The sequence below is a fragment of the Crocodylus siamensis genome, chromosome 6 (genome assembly GCF_052110815.1).
Source record: "Crocodylus siamensis isolate JL-2025a chromosome 6, ASM5211081v1, whole genome shotgun sequence".
NCBI classification, from domain to species: Eukaryota; Metazoa; Chordata; order Crocodylia; family Crocodylidae; genus Crocodylus; species Crocodylus siamensis.
This window is the reverse complement of record NC_143400.1, coordinates 6,306,538-6,317,590: the sequence shown is the minus strand read 5'-3', so window position 1 is coordinate 6,317,590 and position 11,053 is coordinate 6,306,538. Positions and strand designations below refer to the sequence as shown.

At 67.4% G+C, this 11,053-nt stretch overlaps 3 protein-coding genes across 3 annotated transcripts; 2 read left to right on the top strand and 1 right to left on the bottom strand.

Annotated features, from left to right (window-relative positions):
* Positions 1–2,010: 2,010 nt before the first annotated feature.
* On the bottom strand, positions 2,011–3,785 carry SPRYD4 (SPRY domain containing 4). The gene is made up of 2 exons (XM_090051927.1): positions 3,608–3,785; positions 2,011–3,086 (listed from the first exon to the last, which is right to left on the bottom strand). The coding sequence occupies exons 1-2, from the start codon at positions 3,756–3,758 to the stop codon at positions 2,539–2,541; spliced, it is 699 nt and encodes a 232-aa protein (XP_089908053.1). The 5' UTR covers positions 3,759–3,785; the 3' UTR covers positions 2,011–2,538.
* A 127-nt stretch (positions 3,786–3,912) lies between these two features.
* On the top strand, positions 3,913–6,618 carry LOC149860744 (lens fiber major intrinsic protein-like). Its single transcript, XM_090051613.1, has 4 exons — positions 3,913–5,178; positions 5,377–5,949; positions 6,024–6,104; positions 6,277–6,618. Exons 1-4 carry the CDS (start codon positions 5,164–5,166, stop codon positions 6,616–6,618), a joined length of 1,011 nt encoding a protein of 336 aa, XP_089907739.1. The 5' UTR covers positions 3,913–5,163.
* Positions 6,619–7,783: 1,165 nt separating this feature from the next.
* On the top strand, positions 7,784–9,987 carry MIP (major intrinsic protein of lens fiber). The gene is made up of 4 exons (XM_090053675.1): positions 7,784–8,143; positions 8,768–8,932; positions 9,310–9,390; positions 9,666–9,987. Exons 1-4 carry the CDS (start codon positions 7,784–7,786, stop codon positions 9,849–9,851), a joined length of 792 nt encoding a protein of 263 aa, XP_089909801.1. The 3' UTR covers positions 9,852–9,987.
* Positions 9,988–11,053: the final 1,066 nt, after the last annotated feature.

The following is an 11,053-nucleotide window of genomic DNA, read 5'->3' as shown; positions in this document are numbered from 1 at the left end:
TCCCCACCCAACCAGCCTCTAAGAGGAGAAACTGAGGCACGGGGCCATGAGGAGGCTCAACATCACGCCCCCTCCACTCAAGGGCAGCCCCCTCCTCCTTCCCCTGCCTGCACAGATGCCCCCCTCCAGCGGGAGGCTCCATCCCAGGCCAGTGGGGCCGGAGTCCAGGCCGGGCTTTGCAGGGGGCCGGGCCAGGTGAGCCCCGCCCCAGGCTTCAGGTAAAGGCTCCACCCCTGGGCCCAGCCCAGAGGAAAACTCGGCCTGGATCCCTCTGCCCCAGGCAGGGACTGAATGGGGCAGGAGCTGCGGGGGGGGGGCTTTGGAGGGCTGGGCAGCGCTGCATGGTCTATGCAAATAAATGCAAATCAGGCCACGCCTCTCCTGCTTGTTTCACTCTAGCTTCTAGCTGCAGGGCCAAGTTCCCTGGAGAGGGGGGCCTCGCCCGTGGCCCCCTCTGAGCCAGGGAAACAAGGGGCAAGGCCAGGGGCAGGTGGGGGGCTATGCAGGGGTCCCAGGGGGCAGGAAGCAGCTGCCCCTGCTCCCCCACTCCCCAGGAGCTTCCAGATACTTTGCAAATTCCTGGCATAGCTCCGGCCCAGCAGCTGCTTGCGGGGGGGGGGGGGGGCTACTCCAGGCCAGCCTGGGGAGGGGGCGATGCAGATGGGCTGGAGCTCAGCCAGGCCCTGGTTGCAGCAAGGGGGGACACTGCCCTGTGCCCCTCCAACCAGCCCTGGGAGCTGAGCTCAGGGGCCCCAGTTGCAGGGGATACCTTTGGGTGCAGGGCGGTCATCCCAGCAGGGGCCCCAGGGCTCTGGCAGGGCAGGAGTTAACCTCTACATACCCCCCCCCTTTTGAGTGTGTGTCTGGGGGGGGGGACATGTAAACGCCCAGGCAAGGCTTGCAGCCCAGGCAAGGCTCACAAGGGCCAGGAGCCGGCTGGGGCTTCCCTGCTGCCCACCCAGGTGCAGGATCCAGCCCATGCCCACCCCGGGAGGGTGGTGCAGTGGGTAGAGCAGGGGAACTGGGAGGCAGGACTCCTAGGTTCAACCTTCACCCCCTGCCAACACTGCTCTCAGCCTGCCCCTGTGCCCCAGCCAGCAGGGGTCCAGGGGTATACATACCCTGCTGCAGGGGTCCCAAGGGACTGGCGCAACCCCTCCTGAGCCTCCCATCCAGTGCTGGGACTGGCAGGGCACCAGAGACAGGAGAAGCACCTAGACAATGTGCATTTACCTCCCCTACCTGCCAGCACAAAGGGGGGGGGTGTCTCTTGGGGGAGGGGGGCAGCTTTCTCCAGGCCTCGCTGCCTGGGGTCTTCCCCCCACCTCACAAGCCCCTGGGGACCGGCCCAGGGGCCTTCTGTGGCATGGAGTTCCCAAGTGATCGGTCCTGAGCGCAGGGAGGGAAATGGGGGCAGGACCTGGCAGGTGGCTACAGCCGTTGGTACAAAGCCGGGCCCCCAGACCCCACCAAACATGAGGTGGTGGCTCGGTCTGGCCCCCCGGGGGGAGGGGCTGCCAGCCCCAGTGTACGTGTGCACACACCTGCACAGATGCACACGCGTTCACAGGCAGGCTTCAGCCCCAGGGGCCAGAAGGACCCAAGGAGAGGCCGAGGGGGGGCACCAACTAGGAGCCCTGCCCGGCAGGAAGAAAGGGCAGGTCTTTTCCCATCCACCTTCCATTGACTCCCCGGCCTCCCTTCCAGCTTGCAGATTGGCTAGCGTGTCCCCCATCACTCCTTTAAAAGGGCCAGCACCCCCCAAGTCCAGCGCCACAGCTCCCCGGCCCACCCCAGGACACAGCAGGCACTAGGGGCACCACACTCTGCCCACTAGGCCAGGCCACCCCCTGCACTCCACATATGACAACTGCAGCCCTCAGGCTCTAGCCCAGCAGCAGGTCACGGGGAGCAGGTGGCACCCCCAGACTCACCCAGCTGGGATCCCCTACCCTACAGCCACATCCTCCAATGGCGCGGGAACATAGGGGCAAATGCCAGGCAGGGAGTCACACGCCTGGTTTATTGCCAATGCAGCCCCAAGCACCCAGCAAGGGCTGAGCCGAGAACAGAGCACAGGGGATGGGAACCCTAGGGGGGCACAAAGTCCCAAAGTCCCCCCTGTCCCTGAGCGGAGTGAGCTGGGAGGAAGGAGCTGAGATGCCCAGCTTCCCCCACCTGTGTCCAGTCCTGGCAGTGGGTGCGTTGTTGGGGGGCTCCCGCTGGAGGGACCATGGGTAAAGTGCTTGTGAAATGCCCCATGCCAGTCTGGCAGGGCACTGATGCCCAACCCCCTGCCCCCCCCCATGCCAGGAGGGGGCAATAGCAGCCCCTGAACCCAGGGCTGGGCAGGCGTTTGGCACTGGCTGTAAACAGGCTGGCATGGAGGATCCAAGGATGCCACAGTGGGGGGAGAAGGGGCTGGGAGCGGCACAGAGCTGCCCAGGGCAGACAGTAAAGGCCATGTCTGGCTGGCAAAGCCCTGGCCTGGCTGGGGCGACATCCCCAGGGCAGACATCCAGGCTCCCAGGGCCACGGCTAGTTGCCTGTCAGGTCCTCAGGCACATCGAGCCCAGAGTGTGTGAGGAGCTCGCCGTCCCAGAGGGCGAAGGCGGGCACCACGGGGCCCCGGAAATCGGCAGACAGTGTGTGGAGGCGGCGGTGCCAGCCAGCATCCACCAGGCTGAGGCACCCAGCATCATAATCCAGCAGCAGCCCCACGCGCTCCGGCTGCCCCACGCTGGGCAGCGGCGTGGCCTCGCCGCCCACCAAGGCCTGCCAGCGGCGCTGGTTGAAGGCGAAGACCCAGGATCGCTCGTCGGTGCCAATGCAGCCATCCCGTGACACGTCCACGTCGGCCACGCCGAGGCGGAACTGCTGCGACCGCTTCACCGTCACCTCCCAGTAGTGACGCCCGCCGCCCACAGCCGTGTCGCCAAGCACCACGGCCCAGTCCCGGAAGCGCTCAGGGTTACGGGGCACCTTGGTGGGGTCGATGCCCAGCACGCGGTACACGACGCCCGTGTCCTGCTTGAACAGGTCCAGGGTGCTGTGCGCCGTGCGCTCATCCAGCTTGAAGGTGATGTCTGCAATGGGGGAGGGGGCGTTAGGAACGGAGCCCGTGGCCCAGGCACTACTGCATGTCATGGGGCATGGGGCCTGTCGGTTTGGCATCCCTGGGAGCGGGTTGTGGCTGGATGCGTGCAGGTGGGAGCCAAGGACTTGTGGGGGGTGGGGTGGGAAGGAGCCCCGCCAAGACCAAGGTTGCACCAGCAAGGGAACAAGGAGGGCAGGGACCGGGCAGTTGGGGGAACAATGAAAAGGGGCCCTGCCAGGCTGGGGGGGGCACCCTACCAAGTCCCCCAAGGAGAGGGGCAGGGGGGCCACACAACAGCCCCCCAGGAGCTGTATCCCAGAGGGGCACAAGCAGCACCCCCCCATGGGCCAAGGCAGCCAACACCCCCAACCACAGGCAATATCAGCTCCCAAGCCCCGCCCCAAGGGCACGCCCCTATCCAGGCCCCGCCCCAAGTCCTCCTATGCAGGCCCCCCCGCAGGTTCGCGCCCCCGCCTCAGGCTAGACCACAGACCCGGTCCCCGCCCGCACCTCTCTGGGGGCCGCTTCCCACCCAGCCCCGTAGGACCCGGCCCCGCCACACTAGGCCCCGCAGAATGGGCGCCGCCATCTTGAAGCCCCGGTCACGTGGGGCGCGTTCACTCCACCCCCCAGGAGGGCCTGCCAGGCTGGGCGCCGCCATCTTGGAGCTGTCGGTCACGTGGGGGGAGGCTGGCCGGGCACCGCCATCTTGGAGCTGTCGGTCACGTGGTGGTAAGTCAGGCTGGGCGCCGCCATCTTGGAGTGGCCGCCCACATGGGGGGAGGGAGGCTGGGCGCCGCCATCTTGGTGAGGTGGGGGCGGGGCTTCCCGTGACATTTGACCTCTCCAGGCCTGGTGGCGGGGTCTTACCTGTACTGAGGGCCTGGGCTCCACCCTGGCCTGGGAGAGGGGCAGATGCAGTGGCTCCTGGGGTCTGTGCTATTACTGGGATGGCAGCAGGGCCCCGGGCTCATGGATCCCCCCAACTCCAGGCAGGCACCTGCCCCAAGCTGTGGGCATCTCCCCAGGTGCTGGGGCCACCTGGCCCCCCCCCACCTTCTCGTGTCCCCCAGCTCTTCCTCGCCTGTAGCACCCCCCATTCCCCCCCCAAGCCTTCCTGACGGGGGTGCTCTGGCCCTGAGCACAGGTCGGCAGCAGGACCCCGCGGGCGGCACGTGCTGGGGGGGCTGCCAGGGGGGCCCTTTGTCCTGGGGATTGTTCTGGGTATTGCAGCGAGTCAGCAGGGCCATGAAAGGCAGGAAGAATGGAGGCGGGGAGGGCAGGATGCTGAGCCAGGGGCTTTGGCACTAAAGCTTCGCTGACTCAAAGCACGTGAGGGCGGGAGGGGGGTTGCTGAGCTAGCAGCCAGCAGGGGAGTCCTCCGTGGGGTGTCCTGAGGCTGCAGCACAGCCCCCGCACCCCTGGCCAAGGCCCCCGGACTTCTGGGTTTATCGTCTGCAGGCCACAGGTGCCATCACACACTCCCTGTTCCCTTGCATGCATCCCCCCCAGGGGCTGCCTGTTCCTCACACATGCGTGTGCAAGCTGGAGTGATCACAAGGGTCCTCCTGGAGCCCTGTGTGGCCTCCTGCTCCCTCTCCTCCCTGCTCCTTTGATCCTAAGGAGCCTTTGAAGATCCTCAGAGCGGTTGCCCGGTCCCCCGTACACCTGGTGCTGGTTCAATGCCTGTGTTGCCATAGGAACCACAGCATCTCCAGGTCTCCCAGCTCCCCCCAGGGTTGGGAACTGGGGACCTGGGCACCCTCCCCGCCAGGGGCTGGTCTGGGCCCAGCATCAGCATGGGCTGGTGACACTGGCAGCCTCTGCTTAAGAGAAGCTCGGGGTGCCTGGGGCTGCAGGTCGGGAGTGAGGGGCACCTGCAGGGCTGGGTTCAGAGTAGGAGCTGGAGGGGGGTCCCCAGACTCTGCCAGCAAGGCTGGGGGCACTGCACCTTTAAGAGGAGCCTGGTGAGGTGGGGGGGGGCACTTGGGAAGGGGTTAAAAGGAACTCAGGAGCCCCCCACCCCTCCGTCCGGCGCTGCCTGCACACCTGGGTGTCGCGACACCATGGCCATCGGGGAGGTAAGAGCCAGGGTGACTTGTTCATGCCATGCCTGCGCCCCCCAGCCCCTAGACAGGCAGCAGCTGTCCTCCCCCAGGCCTTGGGAGTGGGGAGAACTGGAGGGGGGCAGGAGTTGAGCCCCCCCAGGACCCCCAGGGCAGCAAAGAGGATGAAGATCCTGGGGCATCAGGACCCTCCTGACCCTGTGCCGCCCCCAGGAGCTGCGGAGTGGGCGGTTCTGGCGCCCGGTGCTGGCGGAGGCGGTGGGGACGCTGGTGCTGGTGGGTGTGGTGCTGGGCGCCTCGGCCCCCGCAGCCCCCAGCCCCCTGCAGCCGGCCCTGGCAGGGGGGTTGGCGGCCGCGGCGCTGGCCTGCTGCTTTGGCCATGTCAGCGGGGCCCAGGCCAACCCCGCGCTCACCTTGGCTGGACTCTGCGCCCGCAAGCTGGACGCCCCCCGTGCCGCCGCCTACCTGCTGGCCCAGGGCCTGGGCGCCCTCCTGGCCGCTGGCGCCTTCCGCCTGGCCCTGCCCGCACCCGCTGGTGACCGCCTCGTTACCCGCGTGAGTACCTTCCCTACCCTCCAGCCTCCTAAATCCCTCCCCACCCCCATCACGGTGCCATTGCAGGTGCCTGTGGGTGGCCACGCAGGGCAGGCACTGGCCATGGAGCTCTTCGGCACCTTCCAGCTGGCACTGACCATCTTCGCCGCCGAGGACCGCGGGCGCCGGGAGGGCGCTGGCATGGGGGGCCTTGCCGTGGGCTGTTCCCTGGCTGCAGGAGGCCTGGCTGTGGTAAGAGCCCCATTCCCCACCCCCCAGCTCCAAGCCCGATGGTGCATGGTCACCCCCTTCTTTCCCCCACATAGGGCCCGTTCTCAGGGGGCAGCCTGAACCCCGCCAGGTCGCTGGGGCCGGCCATCGTGACGGGCATCTGGGACGACCACTGGGTGAGCTGGGGCAGGGGATCCAGGAGTCTGGGCACAGGCCCAGCTGGAGCCCCCCATTCAAAGGGGCTGGGTCCCTGGGACTGGGCACTGGGCCCTGCCTGCCCCCTGCCCCCCAGGTGTACTCGCTGGACTTGGGACTGGGCACTGCCTGACCCCTGCCCCCTGCCCCCAGGTGTACTGGCTGGGCCCGGGGCTGGGCGCAGTGCTGGGTGGCCTCACCTATGAGCTTTTGTTTGCGGGACCGGCAGCGCGGGAGCAGCTCCGGGCCTGCCTGACCTGCCGCGACGTGGGCATTGTGGAGACCACCAGTGCTTCAGGCTCCTCGCTTGCTGGCCCCCGGCCCCCCCCCAGCCCCTGGTGTCGACTAGCACCGGCTAGTGCCTCTGGCCCCCTCGACCCACCCCCACCCCGGGCGAGACCTGGGCCCTGGAGCTGGGGGCTGGGCACCTGGACGCCTGGGTTCTTTCCCAGCTCCGGTGCTGGCTCCCTGCACGGAGCCTCTCGCACCCATTAAACGGCTCCAGATCAAGTCGACTCTCGTCTCTGCATCTCCCCGGGTCCCACGGCTCGGGGCGGGGGTGACCGAGGCTGGGGGTGGGGTGCACTTCTGGCCATGAGATCAGCCCGGGAACTCAGTCCTGAAGCTGGAAGGGAGGGTGGCTGGGAGCCAGGTCTCCTGCCTTGGGGCAGACACTGCCCTGCCCTGTGCCTCAGTTTCCCCATGGGTAAGGGTGGGGGTGATGAGCTGTGATGAGTTGCATGACCCCCTCCCACCCCACCCCCACACAGGGGAAGCAGGGATGGCCTTCTGGAAGCTCAGGGCCGTGGAGCTGCTGCCCAAGGGGGGAGTCGTGCCCCCCCCCCCCAGAGAACAGCCCAGGCCGCGGGTGCTGAGCCCAGCAAAGCCTTTATCGCTGCTACTTGCAGCCCTGGCAGATTCCGGCCGCCCGCCAATCCCTGGGGCCAGCTAATCCCCAGGCAGGGCAGGCGGATTAGTGCCCACTAAGCCTGTGTGGAACCCCCCTCCCTTCCCCAGCACACAGCCCCCTACCCCCCAGGGGGGCAGGAGAGGGCCCGATCCTGCAGCCCTCTGGGGGGTCTGGGCCTGGGAGTGGGGTGCAGAAGCAACAGGTCAGGGAAGGGGCTGCAGGGCAGGAGTGAGGGGCACCAGCACTGCTTTTGAGGGGAGGCTGCAGGGTGGAAGCAAGGGGTCACTGGCAGGGTAGGGGGCTGCAGGTTGGGAGTGAGGGGCACTGGTAGGGCTGCGGGGACACAGGGTTGTGCGTCTGGAGTGAGGGGCACTGGCTGGCCTGGGGGAGCCTCAGTGTGTCTCCCTGTGCACCCCAAGGGGGGCAGAGCCACCCTTTGCCTGCCTGCATCCCACCCCTGCCACAAAGCCCCCCACCCCAGGTTCTCCCCAAGGCTCCCAGGACCCTCCCTGCCCCCTGCTGGGGGGGGCTCTTTATAAAGCCAAGGTCCCCCCACCCCCACCCAAAGGCAGTGAAGAGGTTAATGCCCCGGTCCCCACCTCCTGGGCTGGCCCCAGCCCCCCCCCCACCCCACCCCACGTGGCCCCGGCCCTGGTATAAAGCACCCGAGCCCTCGGGGGCCGCGCCTGGAGTCTGGACCCGGCACCGCCCAGCCCAGCCCGGCTCCCCGGCCCCCCACCCGCCCCAACCATGTGGGAATTGCGGTCGCCCTCCTTCTGGCGCGCCGTCTTTGCCGAGTTTTTTGGCGCTGTCTTCTACGTGTTCTTCGGGCTGGGTGCGTCGTTGCGCTGGGCCGCGGGGCCCCTCAACCCCCTGCACGTGGCGCTGGCCTTCGGGCTGGCACTGGCCACCCTGGTGCAGGCCCTGGGCCATGTCAGCGGCGCCCACGTCAACCCGGCCGTCACCTTCGCCTTCTTGCTGGGCTCGCAGCTCTCACTGCTGCGCGCCCTCTTCTACATGACGGCGCAGGTGCTGGGCGCTGTGGCAGGTGCCGCCGTGCTCTACGGGGTCACGCCTGCCCCCATCCGTGGGAACCTGGGGCTCAACACGGTAACAGGGGGCACCCTCGCTGGGGCACGTCTGCTCCAGGCGGGGGGGGCACGGAGGGCCCTGGGTCTGAATTTGGGGGGTCCTTAGCTGGGATGTGTCTGACTGGGGGTGGCCCCCTAGCTTGGGTCTGTCTGGGGTGGATTTGGGGGAGGGTCACTAGCTGGGGTGTCTGACTGGGGGTATCCCCTAGCTGGGGTGGGGATGGATTTGGGGGGGTCCCTAATTGGGGTGTCTGAGGGTGCCCCCCAAGCTGGGGTGGGTCTAGGGTGGATTTTGGGGGTCACCTAGCTGGGGTGTGTCTAACTGGGGTGCTCTCCCTAGCTGGGGAGAGACTTGATTTGGGGGACCCTCTAGCCTGGGTGCCTAATTGGGGGTGGATTTGGGGGCCACCGGAGCTGGGGTGCCTGATGGGATGGGTGCTGGGGGGCCCTGTAGCTACTCCTAAAAGGAAGGGGAATTGCAGATGGGGTAGGACCCCTGCAGGGCATTCCTGGGGAGGGCGGGTGGCAGAGACTGTTGCAAAGTAGCGTGGGTAACAATGGCTGCAAGCTGGGGGGAGGGGTGCTTAGGGCTGGGGGGCCATGAGTGCCTCTGTGACCCCCCCAATCATCCGCCCCCCCACAGATACACCCAAGCCTGAGCCTGGGCCAGGCCACCACGGTGGAGCTCTTCCTGACGCTGCAGTTCGTGCTCTGCATCTTTGCCACCTACGACGAGCGGCGCAATGGGCGCATGGGCTCCGTGGCCCTGGCTGTGGGGCTATCACTCACCCTCGGCCACCTTTTTGGGGTAAGGCTTGCATATACACGCGCGTGTGCACTGACTCACATGCACACATACTCGTGCACACATGCACACCCATGCTGAGGCTCTGTGCCCTCCCATCCCCATGGTTTGGTGCCTTTATGCAAATCCCCCTGGCTTTATTTGCATATGCATTGATCACACCCACCATTTGCTTAATCCCTCCCCCAACTGCCCAACCACCGCTGCACACAGCCAGAGGGTCCCCCTCCCCAGCCAGGACCATGGATGGTGGGGTAGAGTGACCCCCTGCCCCTCAGCCAGCTCTCTGGAGCCGGGGGGGGGGTCCCGGGGACAATCTAGGTTTGGTCTCTATGGCGGAGGTCCTGGGAGTCCTGTCTCACCGCAGCCGTCCCCCACAGATGTACTACACAGGTGCCGGCATGAACCCCGCGCGCGCCTTCGCACCTGCCATCCTTACTCGCAACTTCACCAACCACTGGGTAAGTGGGAGCAGCAGGGGGCGCTCTGCTGTCCAGGGAGTGGGGGGACTAGGGGTCCGGTTGCACCCCAGAGCCAGCTGCATTTCAGAGCTGGGGGGGAGCTATCCCTGCCCTGTCACACCCCGGAGCCAGCTGCGTTTCCACAGCAGAAAGGGACTGTGGACAAGCCTACACTCTCCCGTGTGTCCTGGGCCCTGTAGTGCTCGCTGGGAATCACCCTGGTGCCTTTCTCGCCGGCCCCCCACCCATGGCTCTGACCACTCTCCTGCCCGCAGGTGTACTGGGTGGGCCCAGTGATTGGCGGCGCTGTGGGCGGCCTGCTCTATGACTTCGTCCTGTTCCCGCGCCCGCGGGGCATGGCCGAACGCCTGGCCATCCTCAAGGGCGAGAAGCCTGCGGAGGCCGACTCGCCCCCGGAGCCACCCGGGGAGCCCCTGGAGCTGAAGACACAGGCACTGTGAGCTGCACCCAAGCAGTGCCCCACGCACACACCTGCCCCCGCCTGGAGGGGGCCCAGCCTGGGCCCTGGAGGACTGTGGGGAAGAGGGGCCAGAGCCAGCTCCTGGGGGGCATCTGTGCCCGGGAGGGGGTGGTTGGGGTGGGGGGGTCTCTGCCCTCTCCTTGTCCCTTTCTTTCTGTTCTCCCTCTTTGCCGTGCTGACCCCAACTCATGCGGGGGAAACTGAGGCACGGAAGCCCGTGTGTGTGCGTGCGTGTGCGTGTGTGTGTGCGTGCGTGCGTGCATGCGTGGAGACCCCAGGGGAGGGAAGGGAGTGGGGGTCGTGGTCCCCCCATGTCACTGCCCCCTATGTGAGGCCAGTTCTCTTCAGCAGAGCAATGGAAGTAGCAGGGTGTAGTGGTTAGAGTGGGGGGGCAGGACTCCTGGGTTCCTTTTCCAGGCCTGGGAGAGCAGCGGGGCTGGGGGGGTCCCGTGGGAGGAGTAGGGGGCCAGACACCTGGACTCCTGGGTTCTGCCCCTGCTGGGGGGGAGGGGAGCTGGGGCTCCAGGATTTGTGCCCCAGGCCCGGGGAAGCAGGCAGGTCTAGTGGCTAGAGCGGCTAGAGTCTCTCGGCAACCCACTTCACCCCTCTCCGTGCCTCAGTTTCCCCCGCCCAGGGCTGGGCCGAGGGTCGCCCCCGGCTGGTGCTGCCCTCCTGAAGTCTCCAGCTGGGGGCGCGGGCCGGATCCTGAGAGCCGTGCCATCGGAGCTGCACCCCCCCCAACCTCCAGGATTGGGGCCCTGCGGCCAGGATCGGGCCCCGCCGCCTCTTTGCCGTGTGCCCCCGGCCCCACTGCTGGGGGGTCCGCCCCTGTACCCCCCCTTGATCTCATTAAACGTTGTATTTTATTTTTGGTAAGAGCTCTGGACCGGGGGTCGCTCGGGGGGCGGGGGGGCGGACGCCTGAGGTCTCTCCCCCGGGGCCCCAGGCATCGGGATCGGGGTCTCCACCCCAGAAGCAGCTGCATCTTCATGCCGGAGCGAACCATTCCCGGAGCGGGGGTGTTCCCCCACGCCCTCCGCTGCTGCCACAGTTGGTTCGCTCCGCTCAGGCGGCTCTTAAAGGGGCCGTGTACCCTAGTGCGGAGGGGTGCATCCCAAGCCCTCCCCCCCACCCCGACCCGCGCTGCAAGTGGGGGGTGAGGCGGGACGTCTGGGCTCAGCT